We start from the raw sequence: 25,339 nt of genomic DNA, 5'->3' as shown, positions 1-25,339 counted from the left end.
GATATCAAAGAGATTGCAACAAAAAACAATGTGAATTCAAAAAGTGATCCCGAACTGGTCAAACGACTGTATTGTTAAGTTATGCCTTCACTGGCTCTTGTTGTACATGGGTGTACGTATTGTTGTAGGTATCGAATGTACATGTACGTTTTGTACGTATTGAGGTAATAAAAGATTTCTCAGATATGCCTTCATCACTGCTTCTTCCCGTGACATGAGCAAAGCGTATCTTGGTCTTAACTTCATCGGGTTGTGGCTATATTTCTAGCCCGTATCTGTACTTGTAAGTTTTTACATTGCAGCGGGGGCGGGTGGTCATCTGTTTTGCTGCTGTCCCCGGTTCGAATAAACATGGAGGAATGAATTATATTCTGCAATGCACCAAGCGAGCTGTGATCTGTCCATTGGCCACATGTAGCACTGCAGCTGCACTCCACAGTTTAAACCAACGGTATGTTATCTTTCTACGATGAATTTACTGTGTTATTATTTTCTTTGTAAAATGCAAATGTAATATTTTTATATCCATATTTAATCATAAAAACTCGTTTTCTAGCAACAAACCGGCAATCTGGCTGTTCGCAGAAATTAATCTACAATGAAGTTCATGGTTTCGATCAAACGAGGACTGCTACAGACAATTGTCTTTACACACGCACTATCCCCCAATGGAACAAACCACCCGAAGCCAGATGTCACAGCGTTTAAGATCATGTTTGAAAAGTGCAAGTTTAACGATGCACGTCAAGGATTGGGATCAAGAAATGGGACATGAGTGGTAGGGCCAGAGGCAAACAGTGGGCCCAGATGTCCCAGTGTTAAAGATCATGCTAGAAAACTGCAAATTTTAGCGATGCATGTTGAACTCACTGCGCTTCAGCAACAGCCACATCCGACATATAACTCATTAAATTTAAGACTTTTGCAAATAATTACCCAGTCAGCACTGAACAATTTCTTCAGTTGTCCCGTTTTGTATCATTTGAAGCCAGGCTTATACGCACCGGAAAAAAAAACTTGCCCTAACTCTGAAAATGTGTGCCAGCTTTGCGGATTTTTTGACAAAAAAAAAATTCAATATTGTTTCAATAAATCTCAAATGTTTGCAATTATAACGCCAGCCCGCACTGAAAAAAGGGTCTTCATAGTCCATTTCATTTTACACCATAAATTCACTGAAAAAAGTTTCACCCCAACTGAAAGAAAGTTTAACCATGCCAGTATGGCAGTTTTTGTTTTGTTTTTTGACAAAAAAAAAACAGATTTCCAAATAGTGTTTCTCAAACTTTCGCAAATAATTATACCCGGATAACTTTCCGTATGGCGCTACCACTTTTTCACTCATTTTAACAAAAATAGATATCCTATTAAATGAGATATCCCTTTTTAGATAAATTAGATACTTTCTTATTTCATATTGAATGAAAAAGTGGTGGCGCCATACGGAAACTTTCCCCAAAAGATTTCACCCCAAATCCGAAAATTACCCTACCCGCACTGTGGATTTCTCTTTTTTTCGATTTTGGACAAAAAAACCCAACTCTTGTGCGCAATTATACCCTTCTCCCAACATTGATGAAATGGCTTCAGTGGTCCATTTTGTATCTATGAAACCATGAGATCAATAAAAAAGAAATTCACGCAAAATCTTAAAATTCGACCATAATAAAAAATGATGCGGGCGTGACGGATTTTTTTTTCTGACTCTCCTCCCCAAATTTTCAATAAAACTCAAACTTTTGCAAACAATATACCCAGCCCACACTGATAAAATCGCTTCAGTGGTCCGTTTTTGTATCATTTAAAACTATAAAATTACCCCCAAAATTTTCACACCCGAAATCTGAAAATTTGACCAGTATTTATTTTGACAAAAAAACCTTAACTCCCAAATTCCCAATAAAAGTCAAACTTTTGCAAATAATATACCCAGCCCACACTGATGAAATCGCTTCAGTGGTCCGTTTTTGTATCATTTAAAAACCATAAAATCACCCCCGAAAATTTGTCCCGAAGTCTGAAAATTTGACCATTATTTATTTTGACAAAAATCCAAATTGACAAAATTGCCCTGTTTATGAAGTCTTACCTGGGCGGATAGTAAAGAAATAGGCTGGGACCTTTTATAGGATTGTAATTAACTGCACTACCGCAGAGTCAGTTCTTGGTTTGGTCTCAACGTTGTTAATTGTGGCGCACATGTCCGTCACTCAGTGACGCTCTTGACGCAGTAACATGCAGTATTTCCTGCATATGAATGTTGTTTTGCAATTTTTTACAAAATGTTTGCTTCTTAAAACCATATTGCTATTGCTCCTGTTTTTTTACTCTGCATTTTAATGTTTTTTTCTCGGTTGTACAGCGCTTTGAAACAATGTTAACACGCTTTATAAATGCATGTTATGTTAAATTTAAGTTAAAAACAACTTGGCACCTCCAAAATGATACCAGTGGGTCATTCCGTGTCAATTCAACACGCTTTTGGACCTGACCTTCACGGATTTAAATGAAATTCGGTGTGCTGATTGGACTCCCTGAGAAATGCCCAAATCCCAAATTTTATGTAATTCGGATCATTTTTTTGGGAGATACGGGTTAACGAACTTTTGACTAATTAGCATGACCTGCTATGGTTGGACAATCATATCTCCAAAAGTAAAATACCTACAAAGATAATATTTTGAAGCTCTTGACATGGCCCACATTAAAATAAAATCAACAAATTTCCACGCACCACCGAAAAAATACGCAAAAATTTGACCTTTGACCATGATTTGCAAAAATGAGTATTTTTCAAAATGCGCAATTTTTTTTTAAATGCAAGTTTAAGATGTAAGCAACATTTATCTGAAAAATTGTGATGGGCACTCGTACAGTTTTTTGTTATGATTTTTTGAACATTGGCTATCAAGGCCAAAACCGTAAAAACGCATTGTATACACAATGTACAGTGTACAGAGTATTGTGTGGTAGTGTGTACAGAGTATTGTGTGGTAGTGTGTACACACACATTAAAAACCATGTCACCCTGGTGACATGGTTTTTAAGAGTCCAAAAGTATATTTCATGACATGACTTAATGAGCTAATTCATTTCATCCCCTTAATTTAATATAGGAGACACTGTGTATCCGACATACTGTACACACATTATACAATGTACAGTGTACAGAGTATTCACATTTAGTGCTTTAAAAGCTTTATTTAGTCCTTTAAATGTCAAGTCATGATCATAGACACTGTGACCCATTTAAATCACAAAGCAAGAAAAAAAGCAGGCTTAAGGCAGGTATCATTTAGGTTTATACTGGAGCATCCAAGTCTTTATTTCACTCGAGCACACAGCACCGGCTGTCGCAAGTAGATATCTGAACTGTCGCCTGAGAAAATACTCTCAACAACTGAAAGATTTAGCAGTGATCCAGAAGTTCAGGGACCATCAATGTCATCTGCACATCAGGATGTTTTTGTGCAGCCAAATACCGACATTAACATTATCAATGAGGCTATGACAATTATCGGTGTATCTCCAATCATAAGTAAGAAGAAAGCTCATGGAAGTTACATGGAAAACAAGGTTGAGAAACTAAAGACAACAATTTAAAAGCAGAAACTGGAAACTGCTACAGGAAAATAGTTTGGTGACGATGAAAGTGAGATGATAACTCAGTTGAAATGAAAGTTTCATTCCTTGACCAAGAAAAGTGAAAAAGTTCATGTCTTGAGTGTCTTAGCAGTGAGTTGGAGTGTGAAAAGAATAGCAGATGAATTGGGAGCATCAAACTACATGCCAAGAAAATCAAAGAAACTGGTGAATTAGCAGGGAATGCTTTCCATTCCAAATCCTTTAGGCTGGAAAATCTCTTTCATTAAAAATGGTGCAAACTGTGAGAGACTTTTAGTTGTTCGAGTCTGTCAGCAGACAAATGCCAGGGATGAAAGACTTTGTATCGGTTACTGTTGATGGTGAGAAGAAACATCTCCAGAAACATTTTGATCTTTGTATCTGAAAGAAGTGTTTGAACTTTTCAAGGAACATCCTCCTGAAAGTTTTGCTGAAAATTTGCTGAACTTGGGCTGAAGCAGTGCATCCTTGCCGGATCTAGTGAAATGCATTTAGTTTGTGTTTGTACTAAACATCAAAATGTGAAACTCGAAAGTTGAATGATTATCTTTGAATTTCTAGTGTACATGTATCATGTACACATTACTACACATTACACTGTATACATGTATGTACATGTATGTATAATGTACATGTACAATGCGTTTTTATGGTTTTGGCCTTGTTAAAAAAATCATAACAAAAAAGCTGTAAGAGTGCCCATCACAATTTTTCAGAATATTGTTGCTTACATTTTAAACTTGCATAAAAAAAAAATTTGCACATTTTGAAAATTACGCATTTTCGCAGGTCAAGGTCAAAGGTCAAATTTTTGCGTATTTTTTTGGTGGTGCGTTGAAATTTTTTGATTTTATGTTATCAAATGTGGGCCATGTCAAGAGCTTCAAAATGATGTAAATATTATCTCGGTAGGTGTTTTACTTTTGGAGATATGATTGTCCAAACGTAGCAGGTCATGCTAATTAGTCAAAAGTTCGTTAAGCCGTATTTCCCAAAATAATGATCCGAATTACATAAAATTTGGGATTTGGGCATTTCTTAGGGAGTCCAATCAGCACACCGAATTTCATTTAAATCCGTGAAGGTCAGGTCCAAAAGCGTGTTGAATTGACACGGAATGACCCCAGTACAAACACAAGATACACGTACATGTATATTTATGCAAAAAATAGACAATTTTATTCACGTTCAGTTTTTCAAAGTGTCGTACATCTCAAGTTCATTTGATATAAATAGGAAGTATTGAATACACATTTGGAACTCAACTTGTTATAATTATTTTATCAGTAAAGTGCATGTTAAGCCAAGTCTCTGTGATTAACACCCTTATTTTTTAGCAACCCTATGTTCGGACAGCCCTATGTTCTGACACCCATGTGTTCTGACACCCATATGTTTTGACACCCCCATGTTCCGACAACCCTATGTTTTGACACCCCTATGTTCCGACAACCCTATGTTCTGACACCCCTACGTTCTGACACCCCTATGTTCTGGCACCCCTATGTTCTGGCACCCCTATGTTCTGGCACCCCTATGTTCTGGCACCCCTATGTTCTGGCACCCCTATGTTCTGACACCCCTACGTTCTGACAACACTATATTCTGACAACACTATGTTTTGACAACCCTATGTTCTGGCACCCCTGTGTTCTGACATCCCTGTGTTCTGGCACTCCTGTGTTCTGACAACCCCTGTGTTCTGACACCCCTATGTTCTGACAACCCTATGTTCTGGCACCCCTGTGTTTTGGAACCCGTGTTCGGACAACCCTATGTTCTGACACCCGTGTGTTCCAACACCCCTATGTTCCAATGCCCCTATTTTCAGGCACCCCTATGTTCCGACAGCCCCCATGTTCCGACAGCCCTATAAATGTCTCAACAGCCCTGTAGATGTTCCGACAGCCCCTATGTTCCGAGACCCCTATAGAAGTCTCGACAGCCCCTATGTTCTGACAGCTTTATGTACCACACTCCAAAAGGTTCATACACGCGAAGGACAACATTTCTTGCGTCAAAACTAAAAAATATGTGGAACGAATTGCCTAACCATAATTCGCTTCACATTCCCTTTCAAATAAAGTATGCTCTGGGCTTAACCCTAACTCTAGCGTGTAGATGTTGTCAAAGCATAGAGTAGTCACCTGCTAAGCAAACAAAGCAAAGGGCACAGTTTCAAAAAGTAAAGACAGTTTTGCTTAAAATTATTTTCTGCTAAGCAAAATTAAGCAGAAAACCATTCACAGCTAGCATGTCTGATATGGTTCTTTGGCTGGTAACCTTGTTATATATTGTCAAGTAACACCACTTCCATCTTGTCACATCACACCGCTTCCATCTCATCAAGTCACACCGTGTCCATCTCGTCACGTCACACCGTGTCCATCTCGTCGATGACCAGCAGTGACATCTCACTCTCTGACTCTGGGTTGGACTTGGTGGGTGACACGGCCCGGATGTGCTTCGTCCCATCGGCCTCCTCTGCTTGTTCCCATACTGTCGGGAGAAAAACAAAGACAACACATCTTTAGGCTTTCCTGTCTGTCAGACATAAAACCTTGAACAATGCTAGTACTCAACATCTTCTAATTTAATTGTCGAAGTAAACCTACTTCACTCTTGGTTTTCTTGTGTCCACCCACACCTGACATTGGGCATGTCATGGCCGAGCCGATAAGAGCACCGAATTCAAACTCTGGTGTTTCTGTTCAGCAGAGTGTGGGTACGAGTCCCGGTCATGACACTTGTGTCCTTAAGCAAAACATTTAACCATTATTGCTGCATCCTTCAGATAGAATGTAAAGCTGTACGTCTCCTGTGTTGTGTAATGCTCATAAAAGAACCCAGTGTGCTTATCGTGAAAACAGGGGGGTTCGCCCCAGTGTTCCTGGTTTGATTGCCCCACTCATATTTTGCTTAGCAAAAACATTTGCTAAACACTATATTTGCTTGTCAGCTTCATGAAATTGGGCCTGGCCCCTGGAGTTATATTAACTACTAAAATGCACATAACTTTTGATGTTACTTTCTTAAAAAGAAAAAAAAAAATTGACAAATTTTGAAAACTTACTAAATGCTTGACAGCCTTCTTTCTGAAGATCTTTCAGCGCAACCGTCTGTTTGATGCCATTCCCCACTAGGATTTCAATGGTCTGTTTCCCGTTGATGCATTGGACAGTCGCCGACATCTTGTTCCCATCTTCGTCTATGAGCTGTACCTTTGGGGAGGGAAATCAAAGATATCTCAAAATCAGTACCCATTGTTGGTAAATCTTGCAGAGGAATCTCTAGTCCATTGATCTCCTACGAGGTGATTGGTCCAATAATAATCAAAAAAAATAATATCGAAGTCTTATATAGCGCACGTATCTACCAAACAAGGTCCTCAAGGGGCTGAGTATATACAAACTTTTCAGAAAGATAGGTTATTGCAGTGATGAATTCTGAGACCCAATTATGTAGCACCTTATAAGGGTTTACAAGGTGCCACGGCGCATACAGCAGCCACAGCCAGGAACGTCGGGGCGAACCCCTTCTCTTTTTGATAAGTGCACTAGGTTCTATTACATGCATTACACAACACATGGGACCAGCGGCTTTATGTCCCATCTGAAGGACGAAGCAATGGTTAAAGTGTCTTGCTTAAGGACACAAGTGTCACAGCATGGGATTCGAACCGACACTCTGCTGATCAGAAACACCAGAGTTTGATTTCGGTGCTCTTAACCGCTCCGCCACGTCAATTCAAGTTGAAATCATACAACTGATTGGGGTTGCATAAACTGTGCATAGAACTGTAATGTGTATTCACAACATTATATTTAGGAGCTTCGTTGACTGGCGGTTAAAGGGACAAGAATCAAATTAAAAGGACGTTAAATTCGTTGGCTATGGGACACAGAAGCGCTACATTTTTCCGTATTCCACTCGTGCTTGTGTGATAACATATATATGTAGTATACTCAGTACTCAAAATCAAATTGAGAATATCCTCAGAGTGTTCATTTCTTTACCTCTCCAACTTGTTCAAGATTACCGTCCTTGTTACAAGCAGTGGCTATTTGAGTTGTAGCACGCATCTCAACATCACTATCCGAGGCACTTCCGTTTTCATGAACCTAACAGAAAATAAAGTTGGGATTTACTGATATCAATATTATTCAATTTATCAGCAAGTATTTAGGAGGCTACATTACATTTTTGACAATAATTAATTTATTTAAAGGGGCTGAACACTATTAGTAATTACTCAAAACAATTGTTAGCATAAAAATTGCTTGGTAACAAGCAGTGGAGAGCTGTTGACATTCTAAAAAATTGTGAGAACGGTCCCCCTCTGAATTATGAAGTGACATAATTTTTGAGAAAGGTAATTTCTCACTCAAGTGTTAATAAAAGACTTCAGGCTTTTACAAGGGTTGTTTCTTTCATTATTCTATCACAAGTTTCACATGTTTGATGACTTATTGAGTCAAAATTTGCATATGCATATGTTGGGATACACCTAGTTAGTATACTGGTCTTTGACAATGACCAAAGTTCCTTTAAGAGTTTGTTGTTATTTAGAAAAAGCTGAAGGTGTACGACAATGACCAATGTTTTGGTTTTGAGCTTTTTACCACTGGCTGAATAATTTATCTTAAATCTTATATTAATTTTGGTTTTATACACCGATGTGTGTAAGCACTGTATACTTAGTACTTTCCTGAGCTCTGTAAAAAAATCACAGGCATTCTTGTTTTCACAGAGCTTGGGGGAAAGTACCGAGTATAAAGTATTAACACACATAGGTGTTTATTGGTAAAACCAAAATAATTAAAGTCACCAGGTCACCTGGAAATAGAATTTTTTTTTCATACTAAAAATGGGGTTAGTTTGCAGTGGTCCGGTCCAATGTTTTTTCCAGCGCTGTGCAGCAAACCCTTCGAGCCGTCGAGTTTCAAATATCGCGCCTCGATTGACGTCACGAACAGCGCCCTCTTGGGTCAGGCCTACTGTTAAATTTGTGAATAAAATGGACATAAATTGTTTAGAACCTTAGTTAACTGTTTATTCATATTCTACTCATCAAAACACATATTTTAGTAACAAAAGCTTTATTTTGACAAAATACAACTTCCAGGTGAGGTGACTTTAATGTTCATTATCCCAGATGCAAATTTCCATCTGTAAAAAAATATTTTATCTTATCTTACATTGTTGTTAGCTATGAGGTCCTTTGACTCTTTAGTGTGGTTTTTCTGGAAGTCCTCAATGGCGCTGGAGATTTCACTCAGAGCTTGATCCTTATCTGATGTTCCCTCGTCCCCACCATCCCTCCTGGCATCTTCCTGTAATATCATCATGTCAATAATTTAATGCATAAAATAATATTTTTATTGGAAAACAACTTTAGGGAGCTGGGTCACATCTTTAAATGTTGTGTTCGACAAGTGGTCATTTTAGCAATAAAATTCACGGGGAAGGATTGAAGGATTGTGTCACTTGTGTAAGTTATGTTGTCTTGAATAGTCTGGAGTGCAGAATTGGCTCACCAAACAGGTAGTCTCGACTATTAAATTATGTATTTTTGTAGTAATTGTGGCGGCACGATTAACCTAATAATTGAAAAACGGTAGTTGCAACTCGACTAACAGTCAATAGTCGTAACTACGACACTAGTCTCACTAGTCTCCCAAGCCTAATGTCACCCACCTGTTCGCTTCCTGCGTTTGCTTCGGAATCTTTCTTCTGATGTAGTGTACCCATCTCATGGGCCTTGAGGTGGGCTCTCAGTCTTTGCTTCCAGGCTGTGGAGAACTCGCACTTTGTGCAGTTTAGACGTACAGTGGAGTGCTTGGCCATGTGACCCACCAGGTGCTGCTTGTTAGCGGTTGCATAGGTGCACAAGTCACATTTGAATGGCTTTATTCCTGAAATGGTGATATTAAAATTTAGGCTTCAAGGCACTGGGGTGGATTTCACAAAGGTAGTCCTAACTTAGGACTAGTCCTGGACAATGCTAAGAGATAGGACCAGTCCTAAGTTAGGATGAGTTACTGGTCCTAACTTAGGACCAGTCCTATCTCTTAGCATTGCTTAGGACTAGTCCTAAGTTAGGACTACCTTTGTGAAATCCACCCCTGGACACTTTTGGTAACTACTCAAAATAATTGTTGGCATAAAAACTAACTTGGTAACATGCAATGAAGAGCTGTTGATAGTATAAAACATTGTGAGAATTTCCTCCCTCTGCAAGGTAGTTTTTGGGAAGTAGTACTCTGCTCATTTCTGCTAAGCAGTATTTGTTTAGCACAATTTTCTGTTTTAGGCAGCTCTATGAAATTAGTCCCTGCGCCCAATTTCATTGTGCTTAGCAACTTTTTATGCTTAAGCAGCTTAAGCCGATTTCACAATGAGCTAAGATTGATCTTAACTGCAAATCAATTGTAGTTACTTCATAAAAGTGTGATGTCAAAATAGATATATCACTTTGGTAACTAGGTAATAGGGCCTAATACAATACTGATAATTTGTCTTGTGATGAATTTTACTGCTTTGTGAAATAGGCATCTGGTCTTCTCAGTCTTCTTACCTGTATGCTTTGCAATATGAACATGCATCTGCGTCATATTGATAGCTGAGTACTCGCAGTGTCCACACTTGAACGGCTTGACGTCGGAATGTTTAGCCATGTGCCGCTTGAGACTGTTCTTGTACCCCGTGGAGTATCCACACATGGAGCATATGAAGTCCTTGTCCGGCATCTTGCGGTCTGCTTTATGGCGCTTCATGTGGCGTTGTAGACTGTACCTGTGCCCTGTGGTGTACTCACAGGAGATACACTTGTAGGTTCGCGTTACTCCGTCGGACAAGCCATGCTTTACCTCGTGGTTGATCATCTGTGAGAACAAAATTGCTGTTTTTTAAAGAACAAGTTCTCAAAATTTCAAACTTACTACTCTTGTTAAATGCGGTTTATGCGAGACAAAAACAATACTGGGGAAGTGGGAAAGGTTTTAAATGGCAAATTAAACCATAGCACTATAAGCCGAAGACAATGTAGCCGTCAGGCTTGATGCCCAGTTTGTTTTGAAAATTCAACTGTTTTTTTCTTCTTCAATCTCAAATTAAGTGAAAAATTAATTATACAATCAGGGGCGAGAGCCATCGCTTACTAAAATGTCTGTAAACCATGCTACAAATGTTAGGAGGTATTGTTGAAATGAGAACGTTTCCCACTTTTAGAAACCTCTGTAGTTAAAGATTTCAAGGAGCATTTGGAAACAGTGCTGTATACTCAGCTCTATAGAAGGCGGTCAAAGGATTGCTTCATTTAAGAGACAAGGATGGCTACATATACAACACGGCTGAATTCAGATGAAAGTCCGAAAGATCTCATCCCTACGTCATACAATACATATGGTTTCTTTTTTTTACCTGTTGGCGATGTGTAGCAGAAAAATCACACAGGGTACATTTTAGGGGTTTCACTGTGGCGTGTCGTAGCTCATGAGATTTCAAGTTCTGCTTCGTGGTGGTGGCAAATTCACATCCCTCGTGTTCACACTTAAAAAGTTTGTTACCGAGGTGTCTGTCCATGTGGGCCTTGAAGCTGACTCGGTAGGGTGTGGCGTAATCGCAACGATCGCACTTAAACTTCTTCACTACTGCGTGACGGCCCATGTGTGTAGCCAGATCCTGCTTCCGTGCCGAGCAATAGTCACACTGGTCACACTTAAACGGTCGTAGCTTCTCGTGTTTGGACCTCATGTGATGTATCAAGCTGTGCTTATAGATACTCATAAAGTCACATTCCGTGCACTGGAACGGCTTCTCAGGATCATGTTTCTTCATGTGGGTCATCAAGTCATGCTTGTACGGGGAAACGTAGTCGCACTTCTCGCAGCGGAAAACTTCGTCCTCGCACAGCTCTTCGATCTTGGTGTGCCTCTTCAAGTGTGTCTTGAGGTTGTACTTATGGCGAGTCGTGTATTCGCAGTCCAGGCATTTGAAGAGCTCGTTGCCGCTGATTTTTGTGTGAGTCAGCAGATGCTCCCTATAGGTGAGGAAGCGGTTTGTTTGGAAGGAACACTTTGAGCAGGCGTATTCTATCCGAAGGTTCTCATCCGAATCGTTATCATCATCAAGTTCATTCTCAGATGTGTCTACAGTCTCATGCTGCTCCGTCAGAGCGTGAAGCTTTAATTCGCTGAGTTTACTCGTACAGAAGCTGCATTTATTACAGCTGAACAAGACGGAGCTGTAGACCTTCCCGTTATCAAGATCCCCATTTTCACTTGCGGCATTATTTGAGCAGCTGACCTCTATATTCAAAACGCTGCCGTTGTCGACATCTTCAAGTGAACTTTCCTGTCTGGTCTTATCATCTTCGGACCCAATGCTGTCCTCTTCGATCCTGATCTCTATATGGGATGAATGGGCGTGCCTCAACACCTTCTTCTGCTTCACAATGGTCTTGCCTTTCGAGGAGACATTCTTCTTCATCTCGGCTTTTGAGAAGGGCACGGAAACAGAAGGTTCGTCAACAGTTACAGGAGTACTATCATTTGCGTCATCTGAGTAGACCTCTAGCCTCAAGGTTTGGTCTGTACCATCGGTAGCTTCCTCAGCACCCTCGTTAGTTTCCTCAGCATTCTTGTGGATTTCCTCAGGCCCGCTGTCTAATGAGTGACTGCATTCATCAACGTTTGCCTCATCTTGACCCGGATCGCCATCGTTGACATCCATACTTATAACTTCAGTCCCAGAGTCTTCACCTAATTCTCTTGACATGTTTGAAATCTGTAAAAATTTAAAGGAGGAAAGGTAAGCAAATTTAAGTAAGATGTAACTCAAACCTTCAAATTCAGGATTTTCCTCTCTGTGGGTCCGTCCGTTTTAAAGACTTCTCACATGGCATGCTTGGTATATCTCAACATATGCATAAAATAACAAACCTGTGGAATCAAAATTAATATATTGGTCGTTGAAATTTGCGAGATAAAAATCAAAGAAAAACACCCTTGTCACACAAAGTTGTGTGCTTTAGGTGTTTAATTTTGAGACATCAAAATCTGATTCTGGGGTCTCAAAATCAAATTTAGGGAAATGACTTCTCTCTCAAAACTACGTTACTTCAGAGGGAGGCGTTTCTCACTATGTTTTATACACAGCTCTCCATTACTTGTGACCAAATAGGGTTGTATGCAAATACTTTGTTCAGTATTTACTAATAGTGTCCAGTGCTTTTAAAGCCTCTTTTTTTAAATAAAAACACACTGTCCGTACATTGCCCGCCGTTCACTCATGCACTGCAGCACTGCCTTTTAACACCCCTTTCACAGAATGGTTTAGTCCAACCAAAAAAACAAAGCGTTTGCAAAGCAATGCAACAGGTTCAAAATTTAAACCTGCCAGGAATTCGCTCCGGGATCTGGTAAGTTATTGTCCTTTTTCTTCAAAAATATTTTCTCAATGGTGTTTTGAGTGTTCATTAGACATTAAGTTGGTGCCCTGACCTGAGAATTTGTGTCATGATTTTTGAAAGTGGTAAAAATGGGGCAAAGCTGGTGACTAGCTGTCAAAATTGTACGTGTTGGGCCAAATTGTCATTTGTCGCTCAAAAGAATCTCTTAACCCTCAGGCCTGGCGATCGTCGGGAGGAGGGTTACGTTGTCAAAATTTTAGCAGCTCTCTACTAGCCTACTATAAATAAGTAAAAATCTAAGAAATGGAAATCATACAGTCAGAGATGCCAAGTCCAGAGGCCAGCTATGTGTGAGATTTTTTAATATTGTGTTTTTTGTGCAGAAAATATTTCTCCTTTTTTAATTTTTGTTTTATTAATTTTAAATTTAATATTAATATTTATGATTTAAAAAATACAAAAAAAAAGAGTAGGCTAATCTATATTTATTATTAGTATTTTTTATAAATGTATGGAAATGATTTTCAACATAATTGACCAGCCAGCCTAACTATAGTCAGCCGGTTCACTTAGAAAGAATTTTGACTGATCCTCTGGTGTTTTAAATGCTATTGTGGCCAGCAGAGGGGGAACGCAAGTGCATGCCACTTATTTGATACATTTATACAGTCGCCATTTTGATTTTTCAGACGCCTCGGTTCAGTTCAACGGACATGAATAACGAACAAACAAACATCCACCACCAGTAAGGAGAAAGTGACCCAAGTTTTCACACCACAGCTTGCGCATCACAAACAATACAGTTGTTGTTTCGCCATCCATAATAAATTGAGCAGTACCTGATGTTCTTGGCAGGCTTTTCCCGATGTTAAATAGCTGAATCTTGTCTCAGGAAGGCGGGTTTTTAAGGCGGGCAGTTCTTACATGTCCCGGATGTACACCAGCAAACAAACGCATTTCGTTCGAATTCAACCTTTTTCGCAGGTAGAGCATTGTCGCGCTTGGGTTGTGTATGAAGGGGCGATATTAATGCTTACGAGGCTGTCTAAAGGTTGGCCTGCTCACGTGATAAGTCACATGATGCCGGATCCTTAATGTGGGTGTGCGTTTGCTGCATTTGCAAGGTGTCACTGTCATGTTAATAATGTTTGTGTAGTTCATCCTATTAAATATCATTCATTTGTAACTTTAACTTTGGTGTGAATAAATTGTGTGTGCAGCGAGGAAGCCAAAGCCACAAGGAAAATGAAATTGCCCTGCTCAGGTATGAAATCAATTACAGAATAAAATAGAATTGCGAAATAAAAAATAAAATTAAAAATGTCTTGAAAAAATTGAAATTGAAATTGAATTTGAATTGAATATATAAAAAATAATTGATTGAATTGATGATTATTGTTTGTTCTTGTTCTAAGTCTTGTTCTCAAAAAATATGAGATGTGAGATCACAGATGTGTTATTCAAATTGTTGTTGTAATTTTTAGAAATATTTATTATAATAATTAATATTGGTTTTGTCACAAATTAAAAATAAAATATCAATCATTCAGCGGGCAGGATTGCTACTATTAATTGGTATAATTATTAAAAACTGACGGTGTACTATAAGTTTTCTAAACCACCTGCAGACGATTTCACAAAACTTTACGCAACTGCGTAAGTCCACTTGCGCAACATTTATGGAGCAACTTGCGACATAAACATTGCACAAATAGACTCAAGCCTGGTTCATGACATATTCATACTTCTCAAATTTGACGTCTCAAATTCGCAACAAATAATTTGCAGCAGCTCAACTCTGCTCAACTCACTATAGAATAATGTTTTTGTGAACGATATCTCTGTAGGTGCTTTACGTTTTATTGAGACATGATTGTCCTTCTTCAAACGTAGCAGGTCATTACACTAGCCCAGGTTGGACTCCTCCGTTGCATGCAGTGGCACTGACTGACGTCCTACCAGGGCTAGTCATTACATCAACAGTTTGTTAACCTATCTAAAAAAATAATGAATAATGAATGACGTAAAATTTAGTTAGGATCTTGGGGTTCGTTTGATTCCTTGCTCTATGGTTTGATCAGGGAGTCCAATTAGCACACCGCATTTCGTTTGAATCTGTGATGGACATGGTCAGGTCCAAAAGCGTGTTGAATTGACACCGAATGACCCAATTGGCGTAAAGAACCAATAATTTACAAACATTTAGTAAGGCAGCTTCCCTTCTTTATCGTTGCACATTTTATTTCAGCCGGCTGTTGCACTTTATTAACTTTAAACTTTGAACTGTGATGTGATAACTAATTATGCTGACTTTCTGTGTCAGATGTTTGTAGAATAAACTAACAAGTTTATCATTTTTAATTTTTATAAAGATTGTGCAAACATAATTTCTTGTATCTTGCCGGGGTCATTAAACTAATGGTCGTCCGATCGGTTTAAGATTGTCTGTTGAGACAAAGTTTGTGATTTAATGAGTTAACTTAGTCATAGAGCTTGCAGACCACTTTGTTGTGTAAATAAGTAAGTCTGTCACACTATTGTTATTTTCAGCACAAAGTTCATTGACTTTCTATACACATTAAAACTCATACAAACCATCACGTTCAACAACCTAAACCAGATGTAACGTGATGCAATTGATTTAAGTTGATGGTATGAGATCAAGTAATGATAAACTATTCTTCAGGGTTTTACAATTCTATTGGTAATTGATTGAATTGATGTTTAATGTTTGTTCTTGTTCTAAGTCTTGTTCTAAAAAAAATATGAGATGCGAGATCAGAGATGTGTTATTCAAATTGTTGTTGTAATTTTTAGAAATATCCATTATAATATTGGTTTTTAATTTTATCACAAATTAAAAATAAAATATCAATCATTCAGCAGGCAGGATTGCTACTATAATTGGTATAATTATTAAAAACTGACGGTGTACCTCAACTTGGTAGTTTAAGTTGTCTGAACCACCTGCAGACGATTTCACAAAACTTTACGCAACTGCGTAAGTCCACTTGCGCAACATTTATGGAGCAACTTGCGACATAAACATTGCGCAAATGGATCTAAGCCGGGTTCATACTTCTGCGAATGTGATCGATTGCGAAGCGAATGTTGACGTCTCAAATTCGCAACAAATAATTTGCAGCAGCTCAACTCTGCTCAACTCACTTGTGAATTCACTCACTATAGAATAATGTTTTTGTGAACGATTTCTCTGTAGGTGCTTTACGTTTTATTGAGACATGATTGTCCTTCAAACATAGCAGGTCATTACATCAACAGTTTGTTAACCTATGTCTTAAAAAATAATGAGTGATGTAAAATTTAGGATCTTGGGGTTCGTTTGATTCCTTGCTCTATGGTTTGATCAGGGAGTCCAATTAGCACACCGCATTTCGTTTCAATCTGTGATGGACATGGTCAGGTCCAAAAGCGTGCTGAATTGACACCGAATGACCCAATTGGCGTAAAGAACCAATAATTTACAAACATTTAGTAAGGCATCTTCCCTTCTTTATCGTTGCACATTTTGTTTCAGCCGGCTGTTGCACTTTATTAACTTTAAACTTTGAACTGGGATGTGATAACTAAATATGCTGACTTTCTGTGTCAGATGTTTGTAGAATAAACAAGTTTATCATTTTTAATTTTTATAAAGATTGTGCAAACATAATTTCTTGTATCTTGCCAGGGTCATTAAACTAATGGTCGTCCGATCGGTTTAACATTGTCTGTTGAGACAAAGTTTGTGAATTAATGAGTTAACTTAGTCATAGAGCTTGCAGACCACTTTGTTGTGTAAATAAGTAAGTCTGTCACACTATTGTTATTTTGAGCACAAAGTTCATTGACATTCTATACACATTAAAACTCATATAAACCATCACGTTCAACAAACAAAACCAGATGTTACGTGATGCAATTGATTTAAGTTGATGATATGAGATCAAGTAATGATAACTATTCTTCAGGGTTTTACAATTCTTTTTTTTTTTTTTACCGGACTTATTGTAGAAAGGTAACTTTACCAAAGCAGCATGGTTGATGTGGTCAGAAGAGGCTGGGCAAACTTGGTGAGTTTTTTAAAAATAAATTATCAATCTTTATATGTTAGTGTAGGAATAAAGCCATTATTAGGGAAGACTCAGGATTTGCCAAGAGAAGTTAGATATTGACAGTGGCTGTAATTTTAATCTTTCAAGTAAAATGATGATTTGTTGGGTAGGATTTATAATAGTTTCATTGACCTGTTTAAATTAAATGTGTGTGTCCTTGTTGACTGCGTGAGACAAAATTAGAGCAAACGGTGTTGATTGAAGATTTCAGACAGATCTTGTATTAAAACTCACAACATAAAAAAAACACTGTTTTGTTGTCAAACTTGACACATTGGATCATAGAGCAATAAACTAGACTTGCTCCATGATTGGATGAAGCTATTAAGTGTCAGGTTTTTTTTATGTTTATTGATGATTGACTTGAGTACTTTTTTAAATCGATGTCGTTTTACTTTAAAGTCACCTGGAAGTGGTATTTTTTCAAAATAAAGCTTTTGTCACTAATATATGTGTTTTGATGAGTGGAATGTGAATAAACAGTTAGCTAAGGTTTTAAAAAATCAGTTCTTTTGTTATTTACAAATTTAAGAGTAGACCCCGACCCGAGAGGGCGCTGTTCGTGACGTCAATCGAGGCAGACTTTGCCTGTAATGCGTAGAGTAAACACAACTGCAAAGTACATGTACGGACCAAATCGTGAGTTGTACGTTTAAAAAAAAAAGAAAATTGTTTTTTTCCGGCAATGCCGACCGGGTGTATTGCTGCTGAACGCAGAAAAACACTTTTTGAAATGTACCAACTCATGACTTGGACGTACATGTACTTTGCACGTGTGTTTACTATACGCATTGCAGGCAAAGTCTGCCTCGATTGACGTCACAAAAGGGGTAGGCGGAGTCAGCCCCCCCAAACAACTTTATATATTTTTTAAACATATAAATCGTGACAAACAATTACTGAAAAAAACTGTTTTATTGTTCGGAAGCATGTATACTCTTATGTTTGAAAGAAAAAAAAATCTATTTTTAGGTGACTTTAAAGATGCATTCCATTCCAACCATAAAGCAACAATTTTATTCTTCCCGTGCATTTCTAGAGTTGCCACTCTTCAGCATTTGCCTGGTACACCTATCGACACCCAAAGCGATGGATCCTTGCAACAGCACTTATCTGTCTCTACGGTTTCTTCAAAGCCATGAGGCCGTCCGAACCTTTCCTCACCCCGTATCTCATCGAGGTGAAGAACATTAGCGAGGGCGACCTGGACAACGTGGTGTACCCCTACTGGACCTACTCGTACATGGTGGCCCTCGTGCCGGTGTTTCTCTTCACCGATGCGCTGAGGTACAAACCGGTCGTGGTGTTCGAAGGGTTGACTTTCATCGGGACGTGGGGCATACTGCTCTGGGGTGAAGGGGTCTTGCAAATGATATTCATGCAGGTTTGTTGATTTCATTAATTATTAAAAAAGACATCTATAACAATTTGCATTGGGATAAAAAATTAATTATTTTGGTTAGCACTGTTATCATTTTGTTCCGTTTTCTTGAAGGAATTCACAAGCTTATCACTCGTGTGGGAAACAGTGTCCAAAACGGCAACTTCAGCTACAGCTGCTGCAAGATCAGCGCGTCTGCCAGTGTTGAAGAATAGGCAGACGCGCTCAATCTAGCTTAGCTGTAGCTGAAGTCACCGTTTCAGACACATCTCACCTACACTCTTTGTCATGCTTCTGATGTCTTACCACTCAGATCGCTTGCCAGGGTTTGCAATTAAAACCCAACAGCCTGAATCAGTATCAATTGAATTAATAAATGAACACTCTGACTCAAGGATATAAAACAAATTATTAATTTTCCAACCATTTCTCATCAATTTCAGCCGATTCAGTATATTCAGTAAAATATGTCATTTTTAACTTTGTGGTGAAAATAATATTTTGGACACTCAAAAGTTACTGATATTTGTAAATTATGTTTTTTTCTCGCTTGCTTTTGTCAAAATAGTTCCTGTATGGATTCGCCACTGCCACCGAAATCGCTTACTATGCCTACATCTTTGCTGCTGTACCAAGAGAGAAATTTCAGCAAGTCTCCAGCTACACTCGGAGCTCCATCCTGACGGGCAAGTTCATCGCCGGCGCGCTTGGTCAACTTCTCATCTCGTTGAAAGTGACGTCATACTATGGACTCAACGTCATTTCAATGGTGAGCGTGTTCTGCTCGCTTTTCGTTGCTCTCGCGCTCCCCAGCGTCAGACAGACATTGTATTTCCACAGAGGAGCGGAGGAGGACAGAGACAAGTCTAGGGATGAGAATAGGATATCTTCTGAAGATAGCAAAAGTGACGACGCCCAACATGCGCAGGAGCCAAGAACGGAGACTGAGAGTGGTTCGAATCCTCACCAAGAGACATCAACAAGTTTGGAGAGCTCTAGTGGGCAGTGTTCAACGTCCTGTCGGGCTTTCCGGGACTGTTGCTGGGTGAATTTCGCTCCGATGTGGAGTGATTTTAAGAATTGTTACGGGGATTTTCATCTGTTGAAGTGGTCACTTTGGTGGGCGTTCGCCACGTGCGGCGACTACCAGGTCGGGAACTATATACAGAACTTGTGGGAGATCATTTTTAAGAAACCTGGGAACAGCGACTTGGATACCGATCTGTACAATGGGGCCGTTGAAGCCATCACAACGCTAACGGGTAAGGGTATGGGCCTAAATGCATTACAGTTTACACTTGCAGTGAAGTGAAACCATGCTGCTCTTCATGACCAAACATCATACGGTCGATCTATGGCATTGATAAATGTCTATAGGCTGTGACACTTCGTCTAACAGGGTTTTGATACCTTTTGTAGATAAAGTTCTTGGCCATGACATGAATCCCTACTCACTGTGTGAATACAGGAGTATGTAGTATAAATTACCTGTTGAAGTTTCTGCTTCATTAGTCAACAAGTTGTCGACAAACACAGAGCAATGTTTTCAGGAGAGTCTCGTAAATTCGTTGTACATATGCTAGATAGAAGTGAGACGGAAATCATTCTCGTGACATTGTATTACTCTATCAAAAAACTACATCGTCTTTTAGCAAGTAATATTTTAAGGGAAGCCTTCTACCATCATCATCTTTAAACCATGTAGGTTTAGAGACAGTGGACACTTTTGGTAATTGTCTAAGACCAGTCTTCTCACTTGGTGTATCTCAACATATGCATAAAATAACAAACCTGTGAAAATTTTAGCTCAATCGGTCGTCAAAGTTGCGAGATAATAATGAAAGAAAAAACACCCTTTTCACACAAAGTTGTGTGCTTTCAGATGCTTGATTTCGAGACCTCAAGTTCTCAAGTTCTGAGATCTCGAAATCAAGCTTGTGGGAAATTACATCTTTCTCGAAAACCGCATTACTTCATCATAGGGAGTCGTTTCTCACAATGTTTTATACCATCAACAGCTCCCAATTACTCGTTACCAAGAAAGGTTTAATGCTAATAATTATTTTGAGTAATTACCAATAGTGGCCACTGCCTTTTAATGAAAATCTGTAGCCGTTGGTCTTTTGTGATAAATACAACAAAATACCCAAACACTTTAAAATAAAATACATACAAGAATGACCACATTAATATCTGGCGAATGTTTCTTTTATTCCAGGAGCTCTTTCTGCCTTCTTGATTATGTTTGTACAGATGGACTGGCGTCTGTTCGGAGAGCTGTTGCTAGGTGTGGTCTCCCTCTTAGACGCTGCCATCCTTGTTGCCATGGGAGTGACCGGTAACATCTGGCTGTGCTACGTCCTCTACATTGTCTTCCGGTCTTCATATCAATTAGTGATTACCATAGCAACGTAAGACTGAGTTTGATGTTCGGTAAAAAATATCTCTTTGAATCTAGATTTACGCAAATATTTTGTTGACACAGAAAAACAAAAACGTTAATCGACACTAAAAGAACAACTGGAGAACTTGTGAATTTGTGAATCTGTTTTCTGACTGTGAGTGTACCAGAATTTCCTTATTAAGGAGTGTTGCTGAAATAATGGTCGTTGATAAGTCAAGGTATTGATCAGGGCCCAATTTTATGGCTCTGCTTACCGCCGAATTCTGCGCTTACGATCACGATTCCCCGCTTACGTGCAAGCGCCGAATTTCTGCGCTAGATTTGTAAGCGTAGAATGCCTTGTATTATGCAGAACGCACGTGCAGAAGCCAAAATTCACCGCTAACCTGTGAGAAATACGCTTGCCGTAAGCACAGAATTCCCTGCTTCCGTAAGCGCCGATTCTGTGCTTACAGTAAGCAGAGCCATGAAATTAGGTTGCTGGACTCTGTTGCTAGATGCTGCTTAGTTAAAGCCATTGAACACTTTCGGAACAGAAAAAAAAAATCACAGATTTACAAATTATCAAGGTAATGGTGAAAGACTTCTCTTGAAATATTATTCCATGAAATGCTTTACTTTTTGAGAAAACATTAAAACAATTATCAATTCGCGATATCAAGATTTACGGATTTATTTTAAACACATGTCATGACATGGCGAAATGTGCGGAAACAAGGGTGGGTTTTCCCGTTTTTTTCTATCGACTCCGATGACCGATTGAGCCTAAATTTTCACAGGTTTGTTATTTTATATTATAAGTTGTGATACACAAATTGTGGGCCTTTGGGAAATACTGTTTACCGAAAGTGTCCAATGGCTTTAAGTACATGTATACTGGCTTGTTGGAGTTTAACTGGTAGTTGGTTGACTGAAATTCATTGCTAAACTGATTTTGTTTCTTTCTAGGTACCAGATTGCTAAGTATCTTGCCGTTGAGCGCTACGCTCTAGTCTTTGGATTAAACATGTTCATCGCTATGGTTCTTGGCTCAATACTTACCTTCGTTGTGGTGGACTCTCGGACACTGAACACACCTGCAGACACGCAAGTAAGAAATAATATGAGCTGACATTTCCTTGGCAAGTTCATCTTCAAATGGCAATTTAGCAAAGAGTATTACACTTGAAGATCTTAAAGTTTATGGTAATTGACCGTCTTTAAAGGAAACTGCAGCCGATTTCACAAAAAGCTAGGATTAATCCTATCTCGAGTTAGGACGAGTAACTAGTCCTAACTTAGGAGTAATCTTAAGGTTTGCATGCCCTTGGTCCTAAGATTAATCCTTAGTTATGAAGTGTTTGGTGAAATCGACGGCTGATGTGAGACATATGGGCAACAGAAGACATTGCCTGTTTGACCTTTGATCTGTATCGGTGTAGCCAATCTCCATTGGAATTTTGTTTTTTAATCTGTAAGGGAAGCAAGGCCAAGATCAAGGGCAACAGAGGCAATGTAGACTCAGACCTGTTCCAGGTCTCAAGTCATTAAAGACACTGGACACTATTGGTAAATGTCAAAGACCAGTCTTCTCACTTGGTGTATCTTAACATATGAAAACAAAACACCCTTGTCGCACAGAGTTGTGTGCTTTCAGATGCTTGATTTCGAGACCTCAAATTCTAAACTTGAGGTCTCAAAATCAAATTTGTGGGAAATTACTTCTTTATCGAAAACTGCGTCACTTCAGAGGGAGCCTTTTCTCACAATGTTTTATACTATCAACCTCTCCCCATTACTCGTTACCAAATGAGGTTTTATGCTGATAATTATTTTAAGTAATTACCAATAGTGTCCACTGCCTTTAACCATGTTTGTAGCCTTTATGCAACTAATAATAAAATGTTGTTCTTTCTGACCTGTCAATCAGTTTGTGATATACGGAGGCTACTTCTTCATTCTAGGCTGCGCCTTCTGCTTCAAGGCAGTGTACACCATCACAGCTTATGGATGGGGAGCAGCGTGGCGAGCCCGCCGAGAGATGGGGCGACTCGCAGCAGGGAACCTGTGGCAGGATCTCCCCGTGGTGCCGGTTGAGGCTGGCGGAGTCTCCACACAGTACAAGCAGTTTCAAAATGAGACTGAACATGATAGTGATGTGTAACATTGGAGCGATGGTAATATATAATAATTAGCCTTCGAGAAAGACTCTGCTATGGTAGAAACATCAGGCCATAACTGATGTTTTCATTTATACCATCAATCCTTGTGGTTGGTAAGTTGTTTGCAATTACTGCTAATTCTATTGTAACAATTTAAAGGAACGCACAGAATTGGTAAGAAACAAAATCGTGAAGATCACAGATTTACATAAAACTTACATGGTCAAATGATGATGATAGTAGAAAAAATCCCTTGAAATATTTCTGTCTGAAATGTCATATTTTTTTCGGTGAGAAATAATTAATCTAACTTCGCGTTTGGAGTTTATCGCTCAGTGAGCGTTTTATTCATTTTTGTTTTGCCATCAATGCAATGCAAAATTTTTAATCGGTTTTTCACCATTCCCTCTTGACCCAGATGGCCGATCGATCTTAAACTTATACAGGTTTGTCAGTTAATGTTTATGGTGGATAGTGCTTACACTGCCAGCAACTGTTTTGTTAGCAAAAACCAATTCTGTTGAATGTTCCTTTAAGTAAGACTTATATAAAGGACATTTTTTCCAGCGATACAATGAGCTGCTAATAGAATGCTACAAAATTGTCTTTTTTTAGGGCGAGAAGAGAACCGATGGGTTTTTAATTTCGCTTAAAAGTCTGGAGTGAGTCTGGAGTGATTTGGTAGAGAGTTCCAACATCGGGGAAGAGCAGCTGAGAAGGGAATTGGTCCCCTTCCCTTATGTAAAACTCGAGGGATTGTTAGTTTATGGGTTGAGTTTGATAGCTATTCTTTGGGAGAATTTTGCGTGACCGATAAAAAAAACGCAATCTCAGACTTGAAATCAAGTCTAAATGGCTTGAGCTCTCCTAATCCCTCCCCATGACAGCTTTTTTTTTTTTTGAAAAAAAATTGATAAAATGGGATGGGAAAAATTTCACACAAAAAACCTATGTCTAGGTGGGTTCCCGTCAACCTTATCCCCTACAATCTCGCCATGGAGGTAGGATTAGATCCCCCGACCACCACATCGGGTGTGTTACAAGGAACACAACAAATTTCAATTAAAGGCAGAGGACACTATTGGTAATTACTCAAAATAATTATTAGCATAAAGCCTTTCATGGTGACGAGTAATGGGGAGAGGTTGATGGTATAAAACATGGTGAGAAACGGCTCCCTCTGAAGTGCCTTAGTTTTCGAGAAAGAAGTAATTTTCCACAAATTTGATTACGAGACCTCAGATTTAGAACTTGAGGTCTCAAAATCAACCATCTAAACGCACACAACTTCGTGTGACAAGGGTGTTTTTATTTTTCATTATTATCTCGCAAGTTCGATGACCGATTGAGCTCAAATTTTCACAGGTTTGTTGTTTTATGCATATGTTGAGATACACCAACTGTGAAGACTGGTCTTTGACAATTACCAATACTGTTCACTGTCTTTAACTGTAAACCACAAGGAAAACTGGTATACTCTGCCAAAGGCTGTGGCAAAAAAAAACGTAGCCTATAATACTTTAACCTATAATGCTTTAACCTATAATGGTACAACAAAAATATTAATGTTCAGAATTTGTGTGTGTTTTGGGGTTTTTTGGATAAATACTTAATAGCGGGTTGAAATCTTATCAGGCATATTGATTTCTACCTTGAGGTCCTCAAGTTTGGTTTAGGCTAAGACGCTTTTAAAAAACTTCTCATAATTAATTACATAATATCTTATGTACACAGAAGTGCAAACATTGTGTCGACAGTGTTATTATTATTATTATTATTATTTATTCGGCATAAAAACACATACAAAGAACAAACATATAAAGTACAAAACAAAAGCCAGGGACATATGCCTGGAATTAAAAAAGTTTACCTAAAAACTGTAGCCCGAAGGCCTTCCATTCCAATGATCCCTGGCCATATATTAAAAATCTATAATTATTTACAAAAAATCTATAAAGACATTTTAATAATAAGACAAAAACAGAAAGATAATTAAAAGCAGTGACGCAGAATAAGTAGTGTTGTTTTTACGCAATAATTGTTAACTCTTTTTAGATCAAACATGTGTTTTTGTAATCAAGAAATTAATAAATCTATATTTGCCTTGAGTTTTACTCTCCTTGCACCTTGTTACCATTTATTTACAGCTGATGAGGACGATTGTTTTATCAACCAAGATTTCACTTGTTAGGGCAATTGGCTTTATACTGTGATGGGAGACAGGAATTAACTTTACAAACTGATATAAGGGAGTTTGAACTA

General features: G+C 38.7%; 2 protein-coding genes across 3 annotated transcripts; one reads left to right on the top strand and one right to left on the bottom strand.

Moving 5' to 3' along the window:
* Positions 1 to 88: 88 nt before the first annotated feature.
* Positions 89 to 25,175, top strand: LOC139944802 (thiamine transporter 2-like). 2 transcript variants are annotated; one of them, XM_071941913.1, is made up of 7 exons: positions 89 to 451; positions 17,051 to 17,109; positions 18,191 to 18,535; positions 19,101 to 19,794; positions 20,751 to 20,943; positions 21,885 to 22,026; positions 22,846 to 25,175. In XM_071941913.1, exons 2-7 carry the CDS (start codon positions 17,074 to 17,076, stop codon positions 23,077 to 23,079), a joined length of 1,644 nt encoding a protein of 547 aa, XP_071798014.1. In that variant the 5' UTR covers positions 89 to 451; positions 17,051 to 17,073; the 3' UTR covers positions 23,080 to 25,175. The 2 variants fall into 2 exon arrangements, with proteins under 2 accessions (XP_071798014.1, XP_071798013.1); XM_071941912.1 differs by lacking the exon at positions 89 to 451 and adding an exon at positions 14,133 to 14,300.
* LOC139944801 (uncharacterized) lies at positions 4,811 to 13,981 on the bottom strand. The gene is made up of 8 exons (XM_071941911.1): positions 13,876 to 13,981; positions 11,047 to 12,411; positions 10,202 to 10,508; positions 9,322 to 9,539; positions 8,823 to 8,957; positions 7,641 to 7,745; positions 6,698 to 6,845; positions 4,811 to 6,123 (listed from the first exon to the last, which is right to left on the bottom strand). Exons 2-8 carry the CDS (start codon positions 12,400 to 12,402, stop codon positions 5,999 to 6,001), a joined length of 2,394 nt encoding a protein of 797 aa, XP_071798012.1. The 5' UTR covers positions 12,403 to 12,411; positions 13,876 to 13,981; the 3' UTR covers positions 4,811 to 5,998.
* Positions 25,176 to 25,339: the final 164 nt, after the last annotated feature.

Source organism: Asterias amurensis, chromosome 12 (genome assembly GCF_032118995.1).
Source record: "Asterias amurensis chromosome 12, ASM3211899v1".
Lineage (NCBI taxonomy): Eukaryota > Metazoa > Echinodermata > Asteroidea > Forcipulatida > Asteriidae > Asterias > Asterias amurensis.
This window is presented reverse-complemented; position numbering and strand designations above follow the sequence as displayed.